Raw genomic sequence first — 15,426 nt, 5'->3', positions numbered from 1 at the left:
GCCGAGCAAATTTGGATCTGCAGACGAACGCCAGCTTGGGTGGAGTATTCACCAGCTCTAACCCACCGTGAGACCACGGCTCACGCCCAGCCTGACCAAGCGCGTTCCCTTCCCGCCTCCGGCTCTCCCGCCTCCGCCTCGGGCGGGGGCCGGAAGTGCAGCCACTTCCGCCGGGCGCCGCGGGGTGGAGGGGCGCGCGGAGATGACGCAGGCAGCACCGGAAGCCGCTCCCCCGTGAGGCTGCGGACCCCGAAAGGCGGCCGCAGGGCCAGGTCTGTGTACGAGGCGGGGCCGATCGGGGCGGGGTGGGGGGGATCTCGAGTGTCCGCGCCCCTGCTGACCCGCTGCGCTTCGGGCTGTTTGTCTTTCTCTTCCCTGCAGGCGCCATGGCTGCGGAGCGGACCCGGCCGCTGCGAGGCTCTGGCGGCCCGAGCGCGCCTAGTCGGTGTGAACCCGGCGCGAGGTCCCAGGCCCCGGGGCACTCGCTCAGGTCAGTGCCGCGCGGAACACGGCTCCGGGAGCCGAGGGCCTGGGAGCGACGAAGGGGTTGAAGGGATGTGGAGTTCATCTTAAGGGATGGGGAAATTGGGTCTCACAGTTAACTGCCTCCTCCTGCCTCAGTTTCCTTATCTGCGAGAGGAGTTAACAATGATGCCCGGGGCTACCAGGAATTTGAAAGATTAGGAAGCTTGGAGAGATGGTTTATGAGGTACAGAGCGGCGTACTAATATGAGGGCCTGCGCCATAATTGTGGGTATGCCATGGAAACAGGTGTGTATGTGGGGTGCTGCGTGAGCACAGGCAAAGAACACATCGGTGCTAAGTAATAGCGGTAGCTGGCTTTTATCATGGGCTTCCAGCGTGCCGGGAACCGTACTAAACGTTTTACTGCATTATCCTGTTTAATCCTGCCGGAAACCCTTGTGAGTAGTGCTGTTCAGGGCTACGTTTTCCAAGTGAGGAAAGTGGACTTCAGATCGGTGGGGTGATTTGCCCAAAGGTCACCCAGCAGAAAGCGGAGTTGCAGAGCCCGTATTTTACAATCTAAACTCGTACTTGTGTTCTTTCCCAGCTGTCTGAGGTTCCTCTTAAAACCGGAGGCTGTTTTTAGGGAGTTTATTCACGTGGCTTTAAATTCAAAATAGTGTACGATCAAAAGGGACCCCACATCCCTGTTCCTCAGCTCTCCACTTCCCTCTGGAGGTAACCAGTGTTAAGGGTTTCTTGAATATCCAAAATGTATTTTAAGCGTATGTAAGTTGGAGAGTGTATACTGGTTTTCAAAGCCTGGGTGCTATGTAAGTGATTATGTTTGATATGAAAAGATTGGCAAGATAAAGCCTCCTTCCTGACAGCTGCGGATGTGTTGCTTTCATTCCTCACCAGGCCAGGCCTTGGTGGAATGTGGGGGTGGTGGTGCAGACATTCACCTGGTTTTGCCGAGAATGTCATGTCACTGATAAGACCTGGAGTTGTAGGCCCTGTGTTGTTTTGCTTTGGGAGGGTGGGCCCTTAGGCCGCCTGCTATATCCTGTGCAACTCTGGGAAAGCCCTTCTACGTCTTAGGCCATGAGTTTCCCCGTCTGTTAGTTAGGGCATTAGTATTGATCCCTTTCACAAGGTTGTGAAGATTAAATGAGATAATGTTTATGAGTAGTACTTCCATCTTTAAAACCAATATAAATATGAGACTGGCCTATGGGGGCAAATATGAGTTAAAGGCAGAATCAGAGACCAAACTCAGGCTCTCATCTCCCAGCTTAAGAGACTTCATAGCTCCACCCACTTCCTCAGAGCTCTGTGATTGTTATTATTGTTAATGTTTAGTCTGAGGTGGGGAAAAATAAAAGGTCAAGACAGCAGGGTATGTGGGTAAGGGGGGAGAAAAAGGCACTTAGTGAGAAATTATAGCCTCAAGTCAGTAACTGCCCTTCGTTGTAAAATTATGCTCCCAGTAAGTTTGAGTCTGTGAGTTTTTCTTCTAGATGTTTTTAAGAGAAACTTTGCCATAAGATCATAGGATTCAAAGGGACCCATCCAGCCTCAGTGTCACAGAAAGCTTGCCTGCCAAGTATTCCTAGTAATAAAGCTAACAGCAAATACCATGTCAGTTATCCTGGACTGGGGACTGTGCTGAGCAGATTCCTGCCTTATTGCTGGTTCTCACAGAGCTGGAGTTGAGTGACAGCTTCCATTTCACAGATGACAGGCGAAGGTTAGAAGTGCGTGAGCATGCCCCTGATCGCACAGGAAGCAGCTTAGTCAGTAAAAGGTTCAGCTGACTGCAGTGCATTTTCGTTTGTCTGGTTCTGTCTCCATATCCAGCAGTCTTGACTGTTCGTAGGAATGGGAAGCTCACCATTCTGGAGGCAGCTTCTCCATTGTTGTGAAGTTCTGATGATTTAAAAGCTCCTTCTTACACTGAATTGAAATCCCATTTCCTGAGCTCCCCCCTGGGGACCATGTGCTACCAGTACATGATATTCCTAGAGACTCTGAGAGTTCAGTTTAGATCTGTGACCTCACCAAAGTCCCTTCCAAAACTAGTTGATTCTTTTAAAAGAGTAAAACTTGGTGACTTAAAAAAATCTTTCTTTTTCTTTTTAATTTGAAAGCATAAGCTCCCATTCACTAGTTCATTCCCCAAATGCCCACAAAGGCCAGGGCTGGCCCAGAGTGAGGAGCCCAATCCAGCTGTTGGCCCATGCGAGTGGTAGGAACCCAATTACTTGAGCCATTACCACTGCCTCCCAGGGTCTGCATTAATGAGAAGCTGGAGTCAGGAGCTGGAGCTAGGAATTGAACCCAGATACTCTGATATGGGATGCAGGCATCTTAATTGCTAAGCTAAATACCCACTCGCTATTTAATAGTGCATTCTGCGGAGTTGTAGGACCTATTCTTCTTCTTTTGAAATACCTTTTTCAAAATAGAGATGAAGAACTGGGAAACTACCCCTACACGGTTGAACAGTTTCTTTTTTTTTTTTTGACAGGCAGAGTGGACAGTGAGAGAGAGAGAGACAGAGAGAAAGGTCTTCCTTCTGCCGTTGGTTCACCCTCCAATGGCCGCTGCGGCTGGCGCGCTGCAGCCAGTGCACTGCGCTGATCCGAAGCCAGGAGCTATGTGCTTCTCCTGGTCTCCCTTACGGGTGCAGGGCCCAAGCACTTGGGCCATCCTCCACTGCACTCCCTGGCCACAGCAGAGAGCTGGCCTGGAAGAGGGGCAACCGGGAAAGAATCTGGCGCCCCGACCGGGACTAAAACCCGGTGTGCCGGCGCCGCTAGGCGGAGGATTAGCTTAGTGAGCCACGGCACCAGCTTGTCCAACTCTTACACTACTGATTGAAACTTTTGGCCAGCGCCGTGGCTCACTAGGCTAATCCTCCGCCTGCGGCGCCGGCACACCGGGTTCTAGTCCCAGTCGGGGCACCGGATTCTGTCCTGGTTACCCCTCTTCCAGGCCAGCTCTCTGCTGTGGCCAGGGAGTGCAGTGGAGGATGGCCCAAGTGCTTGGGCCCTGCACCCCATGGGAGACCAGGAGAAGCACCTGGCTCCTGCCATCAGATCAGCGCAGTGCACTGGCTGCAGCGCGCCAGCCGCGGCGGCCAGCCATTGGAGGGTGAACCAACGGCAGAAGGAAGACCTTTCTCTCTGTCTCTCTCTCTCTCACTGTCCACTCTGCCTGTAAAAAAAAAAAAAAAAAGAGTTGGACAAAAAGCTTTGTAAGTTAGAGTAATCAGAAATGGTTGGTGACCAATGAAAAGTTTGTCCCATAATTTTCAGAGGTGCCATGGGCATATTAACTTGCATGTTGTAGGATGTCTCTCAGGTATTGATGAGTGTGGGAACATGATAATGTTTTATATGTGTTTTTGTCTTGTGGCCATTTAAATAACTAAACATTTCTATGACAGATGTGTGTCATAGTGAGTGTGTGTGTGAGAATTGGCAAATGCTTTCCACACTTTTCTCTATAAAAATTGATTTGGGGCCAGTGTTTTGGTGTATGTTTTTAATTGGTCAGTATTAATTAGCTGTTATGACATTGTGCAGATACCCACAGAAAATGGCTCTTTTATTTTGTGATTATTTTAAAAGAAATTGTCTAGAAATGTTATAGAGACTGGTAGGATTGAGAGGAAGGAGGGAGCTTGTTATCTTTTGATAACTTGAGAAAACTTGTCGAGAACTGATAATTTTTTGGCAGCCAAGTAAACGCTTCATATAAATTATAGCTCCTCTCTAGTCTAAACCCTTTGGCTTCCAGAGTATTAATTTTGAGTCCAGTCACAGTTCCAGAAACTGAACGTACAAAATAGCAGATGATGTGATTGGAAGATCTGGTTACCTCTCCTAATAAATCAGAATGCTTTCTGTCCAAGAATGTTCTTGCCAGATTTGATAGTGGAAAGTTAGTGATTTTTTACTCACTTTATATTAACAAGTTGGAAGATGAAATGCTGCTTTTTTGTGTAGACCTAGGTGATCTAGGTGACATGTCTGAGGAGGAATTTATCTTCCTTTTCCACATTAATTTAAACATAAATTTTTAATCAGTTTGACAGTCTTGTAAGACATTGTATAATCAGATTGGAAGCAAAGTTTTTTTTTTTTTTCTTCTTTTTTTTTAAATCATGGAAATGTCCAAACTTAAGAAAGTAAAGAGAATAACCCTTGTGTACCCATCACCCATCATTAACATCTGTCAACACATGACCAGTCTTGGGGAAGATGGGTTTATTTATTGGTTTACTTTTTTTTTTTGACAGGCAGAGTGGACAGTGAGAGAGAGAGAGAGAGAGAGAGAAAGGTCTTCCTTTTGCCGTTGGTTCACCCCCCCCCCCCCCAATGGCCGATCGCGCTGATCTGAAGCCAGGAGCCAGGTGCTTCTCCTGGTCTCCCATGCGGGTGCAGGGCCCAGGGACTTGGGCCATCCTCCACTGCACTCCTGGGCCACAGCAGAGAGCTGACCTGGAAGAGGGGCAACCAGGACAGAATCCGGTGCCCCGACTGGGACTAGAACCCGGTGTGCCGGCGCCGCAAGGCAGAGGATTAGCCTAGTGAGCCTCGGCACCGGCGACAATATTGGTTTACTTTATTTTTTGTTCTCTTTTCGTTAAGTTTAGTTCCTACTGTTAAGAGTGAGTTGACACCTGTTGACACTAATACAAGATACTTAAAAAAATATTGTTCTGGTTAGTCCTGGAGCAATTTGTCACTCTTCTAAAGGGAAACTGGTATAATCACATAGACATGGTACCCCCGATCTGTTACCAGGTTTTGGTTCTTCCTGTTGGCACTGACTTCAGAAAGACAGCTTCATGTATTGATCTTAAAGTCGTTAGCTTCCAGTCTGTTCCCCTATTTTAATAGCTCTGTGACTGTTGGCAGTCATTTACTTTAACCTATAGATTTTGCATCTGCAAAATGAAGATGATGATACCTGGCTGTTGTTGTTTTGCAAGCATTGGGATTATTAATTTGCCTTATTTGTGCAGATTTTTGGGACCCTCGTGACTCTTTGGGGCACATGGTTAAGAATTATCACCGGTTCATGTGATATAAAAATGGACTATGTAAGAACTTGGTAATTCATGTTCTAACTGGCGGTGTCATCAAGGAGGTAGAAGAACCAGAATACCAGAGGCATATCACTTAGTTCAGCTGCTTAGTTTTCTTCCCCAGACCTTGTCATCTGAGCATCTACTGCAAAAGCAAGTAGTCATCTCTGTGATGATGGTGACAGGTGTGATTGTGCCTCACAAGTTAACTAATATCTTAGAGGGTTGATCCAGAGACTTAATTTTTCTGGTTGCACATCCCAATGCTTATTTTTGTGTTTTAGTGCCCAATAGCATGTGTTAAGGAATCTGTTAAGGAAATAGTTTTATAATGGTTTCGATGGGGGAGATGTATTATAGATCACACTGTTTCATCATGAATGTGTACTTTGTAAATTTTTTACTGTAAAGGTGCATGTAGCATGTGATAGGCTTCTAAGGAACAAGTCAAACAGAAACATTGGTGTTTTGAAGATCATGATTTGTTAAAGTGTGTTTTCTCAAATGTGTTTTTTATGTGCATGGAAAATTTTCAGATAAATGTAGTGTATTAACTGTAAAGTTATAATTGTAACTGAGTTGAAATGCCAAGTTTTTTACACTAATTTTTAATACTTCGTTTGTTAGCAGTCTTGCTTGAATGGTCTTTTTGAGCAGAACTAATACAATATTTTGATGTGCCACAGGTAAATTTTTCCATAACCTTATGGAGAGAAAGGACTTTGAGACATGGCTTGATAACATTTCTGTTACATTTCTTTCTCTGACGGACTTGCAGAAAAATGAAACTCTGGATCACCTGATTAGTCTGAGTGGGGCAGTCCAGCTCAGGCATCTCTCCAATAACCTGGAGACCCTCCTCAAGCGGGACTTCCTCAAACTCCTTCCCTTGGAGCTCAGTTTTTATTTGTTAAAATGGCTCGATCCTCAGACTTTACTCACATGCTGCCTCGTCTCTAAACAGTGGAATAAGGTGATAAGTGCCTGTACAGAGGTGTGGCAGACTGCGTGTAAAAATTTGGGCTGGCAGATAGATGATTCTGTTCAGGACGCTTTGCACTGGAAGAAGGTTTATTTGAAGGCTATTTTAAGAATGAAGCAACTGGAGGACCATGAAGCCTTTGAGACCTCGTCATTAATTGGACACAGTGCCAGAGTGTATGCACTTTACTACAAAGATGGACTTCTCTGTACAGGTGAGAGCCCTGGAGCTTTTGCTGTTTGACTTTGTACACTTTTAAAAGCAAGCATTACATAACATGTGTAATAACTATTAAAATTTAGAATTCAGTATGTGATCTTGCAATTAGAATGGACTTGGATTTCTACATATAATCGGTGCCCACATTTTAGGCAATCTATTTTGACAGGCAATGTAAGTAATTCTTAAGCAATGTTTAGAATAGTCCTAGGCAATTTTATTGATGATCCCAAAGCCTATTTACTTGCATCAAATATATAGAGGTATGTGGTATTCTTTTTTCATCTAAGATAATTTCTAGTAAATGTTTGTGTATTACCTAAACTGCATAGTTGTCATTTAAAATAAATCTAAACTATTCCTTTATGTAAATATATCATCATGATTTACCCATTTCCATATTAGTACATATTCAAGTTATTTGCATTTTTATGAATATTTTTGTTTATATTACTCTTTTCTCCCCTTAAATTATTTATTTGAGTCAGAAGTCTAAAAGTAGAATCACCAGATCCAGAAGTGAATGGTTTTATCTGTAGCGGCCTTTCCAGGTAGATTGAATTGATGCCATGCCCATTGCAAGCTCGTGAATAATTTGTTTATCCCTTAGAGTATCCCACTGGTCTTAATCTTTTTAATTAAGAGTTGTGTGATTTCTCAGTATTGTTTAAAAATTGCATTTACTTGTTCATAAATTGTACATTTTCCCATGTGGTAGTATATTCTCTGAAATGCTATACACTTTACCAGTTTTCTAAAATAAATATTTATCTAAGGCATTGCATGGTTTGTCATCCTGAATTCATTCCATATGTATTTTATTTTCTCTGTTTTATGAGCCTGATTAGTAGAACAGTATCTATTTGTCTGTACTTCGATGTACTTTCCCAGTTGTGATGACTTTTCCATGTCCTTTTCGCCTCATGATCTATGGCAGGTGTTTTTCTTTTAAGATTAAGATGCAATATTGTCTTGGAGCTTAGAGTTCTTTCTCATTCAGGTACATACTGGCAGGTGACTCATTGTTTTCAGGACCACTTCTAGTTTATTATTTTCTTCTTTCATCAAACTTCATTTTTGAAATTCCATAAAGCATAATAACTTGGAACAGAGGTAAATAGGAAATGTTCACTGAATTCTCTATCTGGAAAGTTAGTATCTACAATAAGTGGAGTCTACCCTTTGTTTTAAGATTATTCTCTAGATGGACCTGTGTGTTATTTTTATTCTAAGTGAATTCAACAGGTTTTCATATTGAAAATTATGCTGTGGCTATTGAAAATGATCTAAAGCATTGATTTAATTTTCTAATAGCAGCAACCCTGAGACTTGACTTGTGAGAGAAGTACTTGTTACACAATTACATATGTTTTGTGTCATGTTGTTTCTTAAGAGCTTGAATTTTCACTGTGGTTTAGTTGTGAAATCCTGAATTTGGCAGCAAGTTTACAGTGACTTAGATTAGTACCTTGAACAAATAGTAAGAAAGTTTTACCAGAGACAGTGACGGCTAATGTGAATGACTGACATGGTACAGATTAAGCTAGTCCTCTTCTGCAGTTTATGAAATGTTGAGAAAGGGACTCATTATTCCTTGTGATACTCAGTATTTATGAAATGCTTACCATTTGGAAGGCAATATGAGGGCACACACAGATGGATCACAGCAGTTCTTTTCCTTAGAGAACGTATACATTGGAATCAGGATGTGACCTTCCTTGGGTGAAAGTCTCTGTGTGGATTGTGGCAAAGCAGAAAACACCTGGCTTTCTAAAGAGTGTAGCTGCCGCCTCATTGTAGTGAAGTCGTGTCATGTGGGTTTCACATTCAGAGTTGCCAAATTTGAATTTTTAAGCGAAGTGTCAGATTTTTTTTTTTAAAGTATGGATCTTCAAAAGGTTCTTGAGTGTGATTATGAAAAAAACTATGCATGGGTTTCAGAAATTTTTTGCACCAAAATAGATTTATCTTTTTAATTCCATATTCATGAACTTTTTGAAGTACTCTTGTATTGATTTTAAATATTAATGATACTTTAAAAATACTGTGGTTGAGTCATGTTCAACCTGTAAGCTGCTGTATTATGACCTCTGATTTATGGTTGAATAATAAAATCAAGAGCTATACAAGAGCTAAAATGATGCAGTTAAATTATATGGAATAAAAACCACGTGATTGTTCAGAGGAAGGAATAATTTCTTCCATCTGGGAAACGTGAGCGGTGTTTACGTTGGGGCCTGAGGCACTGCATAGTTTTTAGAGAGCTGAGATACAGAATATGGGCTTTCTGATAGGAAGGAAAGGCAAAGGCATAGAAGGGGCTAAGAAGCATGGAACATGTAGGAAGAAAGTAGAGAGAATTCATTTTAGTGGGACTATTCGAATATCACGGAGTCTTGGAATGTAATCTGAAGAAATAGGCTGTGTTGTGAAGTGTCTTGAGTCCTGGGAACATGAGTTTGGACAGTCTGTAAGCAAAAGAGTCATGAAAGTTTTCTGAGCAGAAAAAGGTTCAGGGTTAGAGCTTTCTACTTCAAGTAGACCAATATTTCTTACTTGTGTCAGATCCAATTCTTTGTATAATACTTTTTATAGTGTCTATTCAGAGAAATAAGTTATCTGTACAAAACACATTTTAAAAGTCAATATAATGCCTAAACTCTGGTACCAAGGAGAAATAAGAGGACTGTAATTAAAATACTACGTGCACATCTAAAACTGTGATGCTAAGCCTGGATATACAAGAAGACATGAAGTAATCACATGTTTGCATTTATGTGTGCTGTCATCATGAACTTGACAGTTATAAATGCATGCTGCATTTGTGTCAAAGAACCGTCAGTGATATGATCTTCCCAGTGCGTGAAAAATTTCACAAAATTGCCAACAAAGCAATTACCTTCAATTTATCTGGCAGTTGCAGTCATAAAAAATTCATTACGAAGTTACACTACAAATATGCTTTGTGGGACAGGTTCTAGATTTAAATAACTAAAAATAATCTCCATACTTATGAATATCTGGCATAATTATCAGGAAGTCATATAAAATGCAAAACCATTCTTTTTTGTGCTGAGATAGTACACAGTATCCAACATTCCTGGTTTCTGCCCAGTAGCTACCAGTAATGCTCCCTCCTCCATCGTCATGACGACGGAAACCACCTCCACACATTTCTAAATTTTTTTCTAAGGAGTTGATGTGACTCTTATTGAGACCTCTTAAGAGAGGTCTCAGAACCTCTTAGGTTTGAGCTTTCAAATTACTCTCAGCCTGATACAGTTTAGGTTAGGAAAGAGGGGTCTAGAGTTAGGATAGTAGAAGCAGAGGTTTTAAAAGGGAGCAGTGGAATAGAACAGCTGTTAAAGTAGAATTGACAGGATTTGGCAGTGGTTTAGTGTGGCAAGGGGAAGAGAGATTTCAGAAGTGGTTAAAGTTTCTAGCCTTAAGAAAATAATAGCCTGGGAAGATAGCAGTTCCAATAACGAGACTAGAAAATGAAGACATTTGAGGCAGGTGCCGTGACTCACTAGGTTAATCCTCCACCTGCGACGCCAGCACCCCAGGTTCTAGTCCTGGTCGGGGCACTAGATTCTGTCCTGGTTGCCCCTCTTCCAGTCCAGCTCTCTGCTGTGGCCCAGGAAGGCAGTGGAGGATGGCCCAAGTGCTTGGGCCCTGCACCCACATGGAAGACCAGGAGGAAGCACCTGACTCCTGGGTTTGAATCTGCGCGGTGCGCCGGCCGTAGCAGCCATTTTGGGGGTAAACCAACGGCTAAAGGAAGACCTTTCTCTCTCTCTCTCTCACTGTCTAACTCTGCCTGTCAAAAAAAAAAAAAAAAAAAAAAAAGAAGAAAAAGAAAATGAAGACATTTGAGAGGGTAGATGGAGTTCAGTTGGGATGAACTGAATTCAGTTGCCTGTTCTATATATTTAAGTGGATACGCCACAGTATTTAGCAATACCGGGTCTGGGCTTGGAATATTCAGAGCTAGACAGAAAGCTTTAGGAGTCAGTCACATCCCAGCTGTGGCTGAAACAGTGAAATTTTAAAAGGAGATTTAGAGATGGGAGAGAATAGAGCTATTTGAAGAGTATACTTAGACCAAGGAGAGAGGTGAAGGGACCAGAACAGGGATGAAGAGTACCTAGAGCAGGAGGCTCGCCTGTTAAAGAGGCACTGTGATGTATATTCATTTGGTCAGCAGAGGCCGGTGCTTCCGAGAGGGGGTTGAGAGCTGAGATCTGAGATCTTATTCTACTAGTTAAATATTTAAACTTAAACTTGATAAGATAGCCTGCTCCATTTGGGTTACAGCTCATTTTCCTGTCTATCTTTGTACATACTCATCTTTTGTTTTCAAGAGGATTTTTTTTTCTCATGAAATGTAAAAGTCCACATTTATTGAATCGTCCATCACCTGTAGACTGCATCAGCCTCTGAAAACAAGTTGAGTTGGTTGATGCGGTAAGTGGGAGTCCAGAGGAGAGGTCAACGTAAAGCCAGAAAAGGGTTGAGAATTGTGGCTGCTAAGTGATTACCAATTAGGAATAGACTTGTACCCCCTGAATAATGGAACTTAATCTGGTTATTATTATTTTAAGATGTTTTTATTTTACTTGACAGGTAGAGCCACAGAGAGAGGGAGAAACAGAAAGATCTTCTATCAGCTAGTTCACTCCCCAAATGGCCAAATAGCCACAACGCAGACCAAAGCCAGGATGTTCATCTGGGTCTACCATGTGGGTGCTGGGGCCCAAGCACTTGGACCATCCTCTGCTGCCTTTCCAGGCACATTAGCAGGGAGCTGGATCAGAAATGGAGCAGCCAGGACTCCATCCCACGCCCACATGGGATCCGGGCATTGCAGATGGTAGCCTAACCTGCTACGTCACAATGCTGGCCCCCTGATTGTTTTTGACAACATTTTCCTGTATAAACTAGTTAAATAATTAGTTTGGAAAATTTCTTCCTAGTATGTTTTGTTTTTTTTCCAAATTGTGGTAAAGCATGCATTATAAAATTTGTCCTTTTTAAGTGTGCTGTCTGTGTCATTAAGTACATCGTGCAACTATTAGCTTCAACCATGTAGAGCTTCTTTCATCTTCCCAAACTGAACTGTACCACATAAATACTTAACTGCCCAGTCACCCTCCCCCTAGCCAGTGACCACCCCCATTCTACTTTCTGTCTGCATTTCATCTGTTCTAGGAACCTCATGTTAGTGGAATAATGCAGTGTTCTTTTGTGACTGGCCTGTTTCACTTAGTTTGATATACTCAGTGTTCCTCTGTGTCATACCGTGTGTCAGAATTTCATTTCTTTTTAAGATTAAATAATGTTGTGTTGTACAAATAGGCGTATACCACATTTTGTTTATCCTTTCCCCTAGTTTATCCAGCCATCTTGCCTCCAGTTTTGCCATTCCCCCAAATCATTTTCCACGATGCAGTGATCTTTCAGAAATGCAAATAAGGTCTGGTTAAACATCCCCTTGACCCAGTTCTCCAGCCTGACTTTGTCACTGTTTCACAGTCAGACTGAACTGTTTTTATAACCAGTGTTCATGTTTTAGGCAATGCATTTTGACAAACCTTGTCTATAATCCTCGATCCTTAGAAGTTCTTTATTAATTGACCACACGTATTTTTGTAATATATAGAGATGCATAGTAGGAAGGTTAATAGGTATAACCCAGGGATTGGCAAGCTATAGACTGTGGACCACATCCAGCAGAACAGAGTAATTTCAGCAGACTGTGTCTTCCAGAGCCCGAAATAGGTACCGTCTGGTCTTTTATGGAAGTTTTGCCAACTTCTAGTATATACTGTTCCTTTTTCTTTTCTTTTTTTTTTTTTTTTTAACCTCGAAATTCCTTCCTCAAACAATTCCATACTAAAAACAAGAGAAGTGTAGTTGAGGAGCCAGTCGTGCTGGCTTCTAAGGCATGTTCTTTCCCCCTTCCCAGAAACCCTTTGTTTAAGGAATACAAACATCATATAATTCATAAATACAATTTTAGGAATATAGTGATTCTTCCCACTCTACCTGCACTCCCACGCTTCTTCCTCCTCTTCCTCCCATTTCCATTTTTTTATTTTTTACTAAGATCTATTTTCAATTAACTTTATGTACATAAGATTAACTCTATACTAATTAAAGAGTTCAACAAATAGTATGAAAAAAAATGTTCTTCAGTCAAGATGGACTGTTCAAAGTCATTGCATCTCAAGCTGTCATTTTTGCTTCTATAGATTACCTTTTAAAAAGTGCTCTATTAGTTACCACAGATCAGGGAGAACATGTGGTATCTGTCCTTTTGGGGCTGGCTTATTTTACTTAAGTGTAATGTTTTCCAGTTGCATTCATTTTGTTCTAAGGCATGTTTGCATTCGTGTTTGTAGAACGTGTACATGAGGACTGTTCAGTTTCATGAGGCCTTTTCTCTTTTTATCCCCTCCTCGTATTTGCTGTGCAGACTATCTAGACCTGTGCTATCCAGTGAGGTAGCCATTGGTCCCTGTGGCTTTTGAATAGTTGAGCTGTGGCTAAACCAACTTGTGATGTGAAATATGAAATGCCAGACTTAGAAGACAGATTGTAAAAGAATATAAAATTTCTCAATAAATTTTATACTGATTATATGTTAAAATGATAATATTTTTTACATTTACTTAGATAATTATTTTCATTCATTTACACTTTTTTAGTACATTTTAAATTACATATATGGTGTGCATTATATTTCTGTTGGGCAGCGTTGTTTTAGACCATTGATTTTCAAAATACTGATGAGTTAGAGTAGCCTGGAAATTTTAAGATTATTGGATTCTACCTAAGGTAGCCTAAATTAGAATCTCTTAGATTCTAAATTAGAATTCTCTTAGAGCCCTGTTTGTGTGTTTTGATAAAAGAACCCTCATGGTTCTGATCTCTCCTGTCCATTGAGAATCACCAGCCAAGTCTTACAAAATAGCAGGGTGACAAATACATTCATCATTTCAGTGTTCAAGCTCTTTCATAAGTGGTAACTATTTTTCATTTTCTGAAACAATGGCCCTTTATGAAAGGTGGAATTGTGGCTGACTTTGTGAAGTCTTTTCAGCTTTTAGAAAACTGATGATTTAGTGCTTTCCTAGGGTACTATGTTTTTATTATAGTACCGATGTCTTTTTCTTTATTGAGTTTTATTAAAGGTAAATTGTGAGACATGAGTTAGTTATTAGGATTTTAAACTTAATTAAAACCAAGTCTTGATTTTTTTTTTATGTTACCTCTAACAGTGCACATGTGGCTGAAAATCTTTATATCTTTGTTCCTTTTTTTTTTTAAAGATTTATTTTATTTATTTGAAAGACAGAGTTATAGAGAGAGGTATAGACAGAGAGGGAGAGGTCTTCCATCCGATGGTTCACTCCCCAGATGACCGCAACGGCTGGAGCTGCGCCGATCCGAAGCCAGGAGCCAGAAGCTTCTTCCAGGTCTCCCATGTGGGTGCAGGGGCCCAAGGACTTGAGCCATCTTCTACTGCTTTCCCAGGCCATAGCAGAGAGCTAGATTGGAAGAGGAGCAGCCGGGACTAGAACCGGTGCCCATATGGGATGCCGGCGCGTCAGGCCAGGGTTTTAACCCACTGCGCCACAGCGCCAGCCCCCAAGTCTTGATTTTTTTTAATTAATTAATTTATTTGGAAGGCAGAGTTACAGAGAGGCAGAGGCAGGGAGAGAGAGAGAAGTTTTTCATCTGCTGACTCACTCCCCAGATGGCTGCAGTAGCCAGGCTGGAGCTGGGCCAATGTGAAGCCAGAAGCCAGGAGCTTCTTCCAGGTCTCCCACGCTGGTGCATAGGCCCAAACAGTTGGGCCATCTTCCGCTGCCCTCCCAGGCCATAGCAGAGAGCTGGATCGGAAGAGGAGCAGCCAGGACTCAAACCGGCACCCATATGGGATGCCGGCACTGCAGGCAGCAGCTTTACCCGCTACACCACCATGCCAGCCCCCACAGTGCATTCAGTGCATTTGACACTGTTTTCATGACTTAGCAAGTCATGCAACTGGGACTCTTCGTTCTTTGGTTTTCTCAGCCATAAAGTCAAAGTGCTGGAAAAGGTGACCATTAATGTTCTCTTTTAAGAATACTTTGGTTTGAAGATTGACTTTGTCTTTTTAATATGCCTTTTCTTATTAACCTCCCTGTTTTTCTCTTGAAGGGTCAGATGACTTGTCTGCAAAGCTGTGGGATGTGAGCACAGGGCAATGTGTTTATGGCATCCAGACCCACACTTGTGCAGCAGTGAAGTTTGACGAGCAGAAGCTTGTGACAGGCTCCTTTGACAACACTGTGGCGTGCTGGGAGTGGAGTTCTGGAGCCCGGACCCAGCACTTCCGGGGGCACACGGGGGCGGGTGGGTTGCCCTTTTTCAAGGGTTTTTAAAATTGCTCTAACCTCATCTTTAAAGCCATAGGCCAAGAATGTGAAACTTTTTTCCTTTTCCATTTATCCCGTCTTTCCCCCTTCTTCTTCCTCAGGCACTGCAGTTGCTCCCTTTATTCCAGTTAGTCGTATATGGGATGCTCTCCCCACTTTTGCTCTTCCCCTCCTGGCCCATTTACAAATTCTATCTACTCTTACGTTGGGAAGGGTAGTTCTCCCTCCTTCCTATT

The 15,426-nt window shown here is 42.3% G+C and overlaps 1 protein-coding gene across 8 annotated transcripts in view; it reads left to right on the top strand.

Moving 5' to 3' along the window:
* Positions 1-135: 135 nt before the first annotated feature.
* Positions 136-15,426, top strand: part of FBXW2 (F-box and WD repeat domain containing 2) — an 86,142-nt gene continuing 70,851 nt past the window's right edge. For 5 of the 8 annotated variants that reach the window (XR_011381746.1, XR_011381745.1, XR_011381743.1 and 2 more), the window contains exons 1-4: positions 136-272; positions 382-490; positions 6,250-6,759; positions 14,973-15,167. Coding sequence is in view for 4 of the 8 variants with exons in the window: in XM_002720504.5 (XP_002720550.1) it covers positions 6,270-6,759; positions 14,973-15,167 (685 nt within the window). In the remaining 4 variants the exon portion in view is untranslated. Of the gene's footprint in view, positions 273-381; positions 491-902; positions 924-6,249; positions 6,760-14,972; positions 15,168-15,426 lie in introns of those variants that run through there. The other 3 variants (XM_070056131.1, XM_008273380.4, XM_051842584.2) reach the window with 3 other exon arrangements.

Source organism: Oryctolagus cuniculus, chromosome 1 (genome assembly GCF_964237555.1).
Source record: "Oryctolagus cuniculus chromosome 1, mOryCun1.1, whole genome shotgun sequence".
Classification (NCBI taxonomy): Eukaryota; Metazoa; Chordata; class Mammalia; order Lagomorpha; family Leporidae; genus Oryctolagus; species Oryctolagus cuniculus.
Note: the sequence above shows the minus strand (reverse complement) of the source record. Positions and strands in the feature narration are given on the sequence as shown.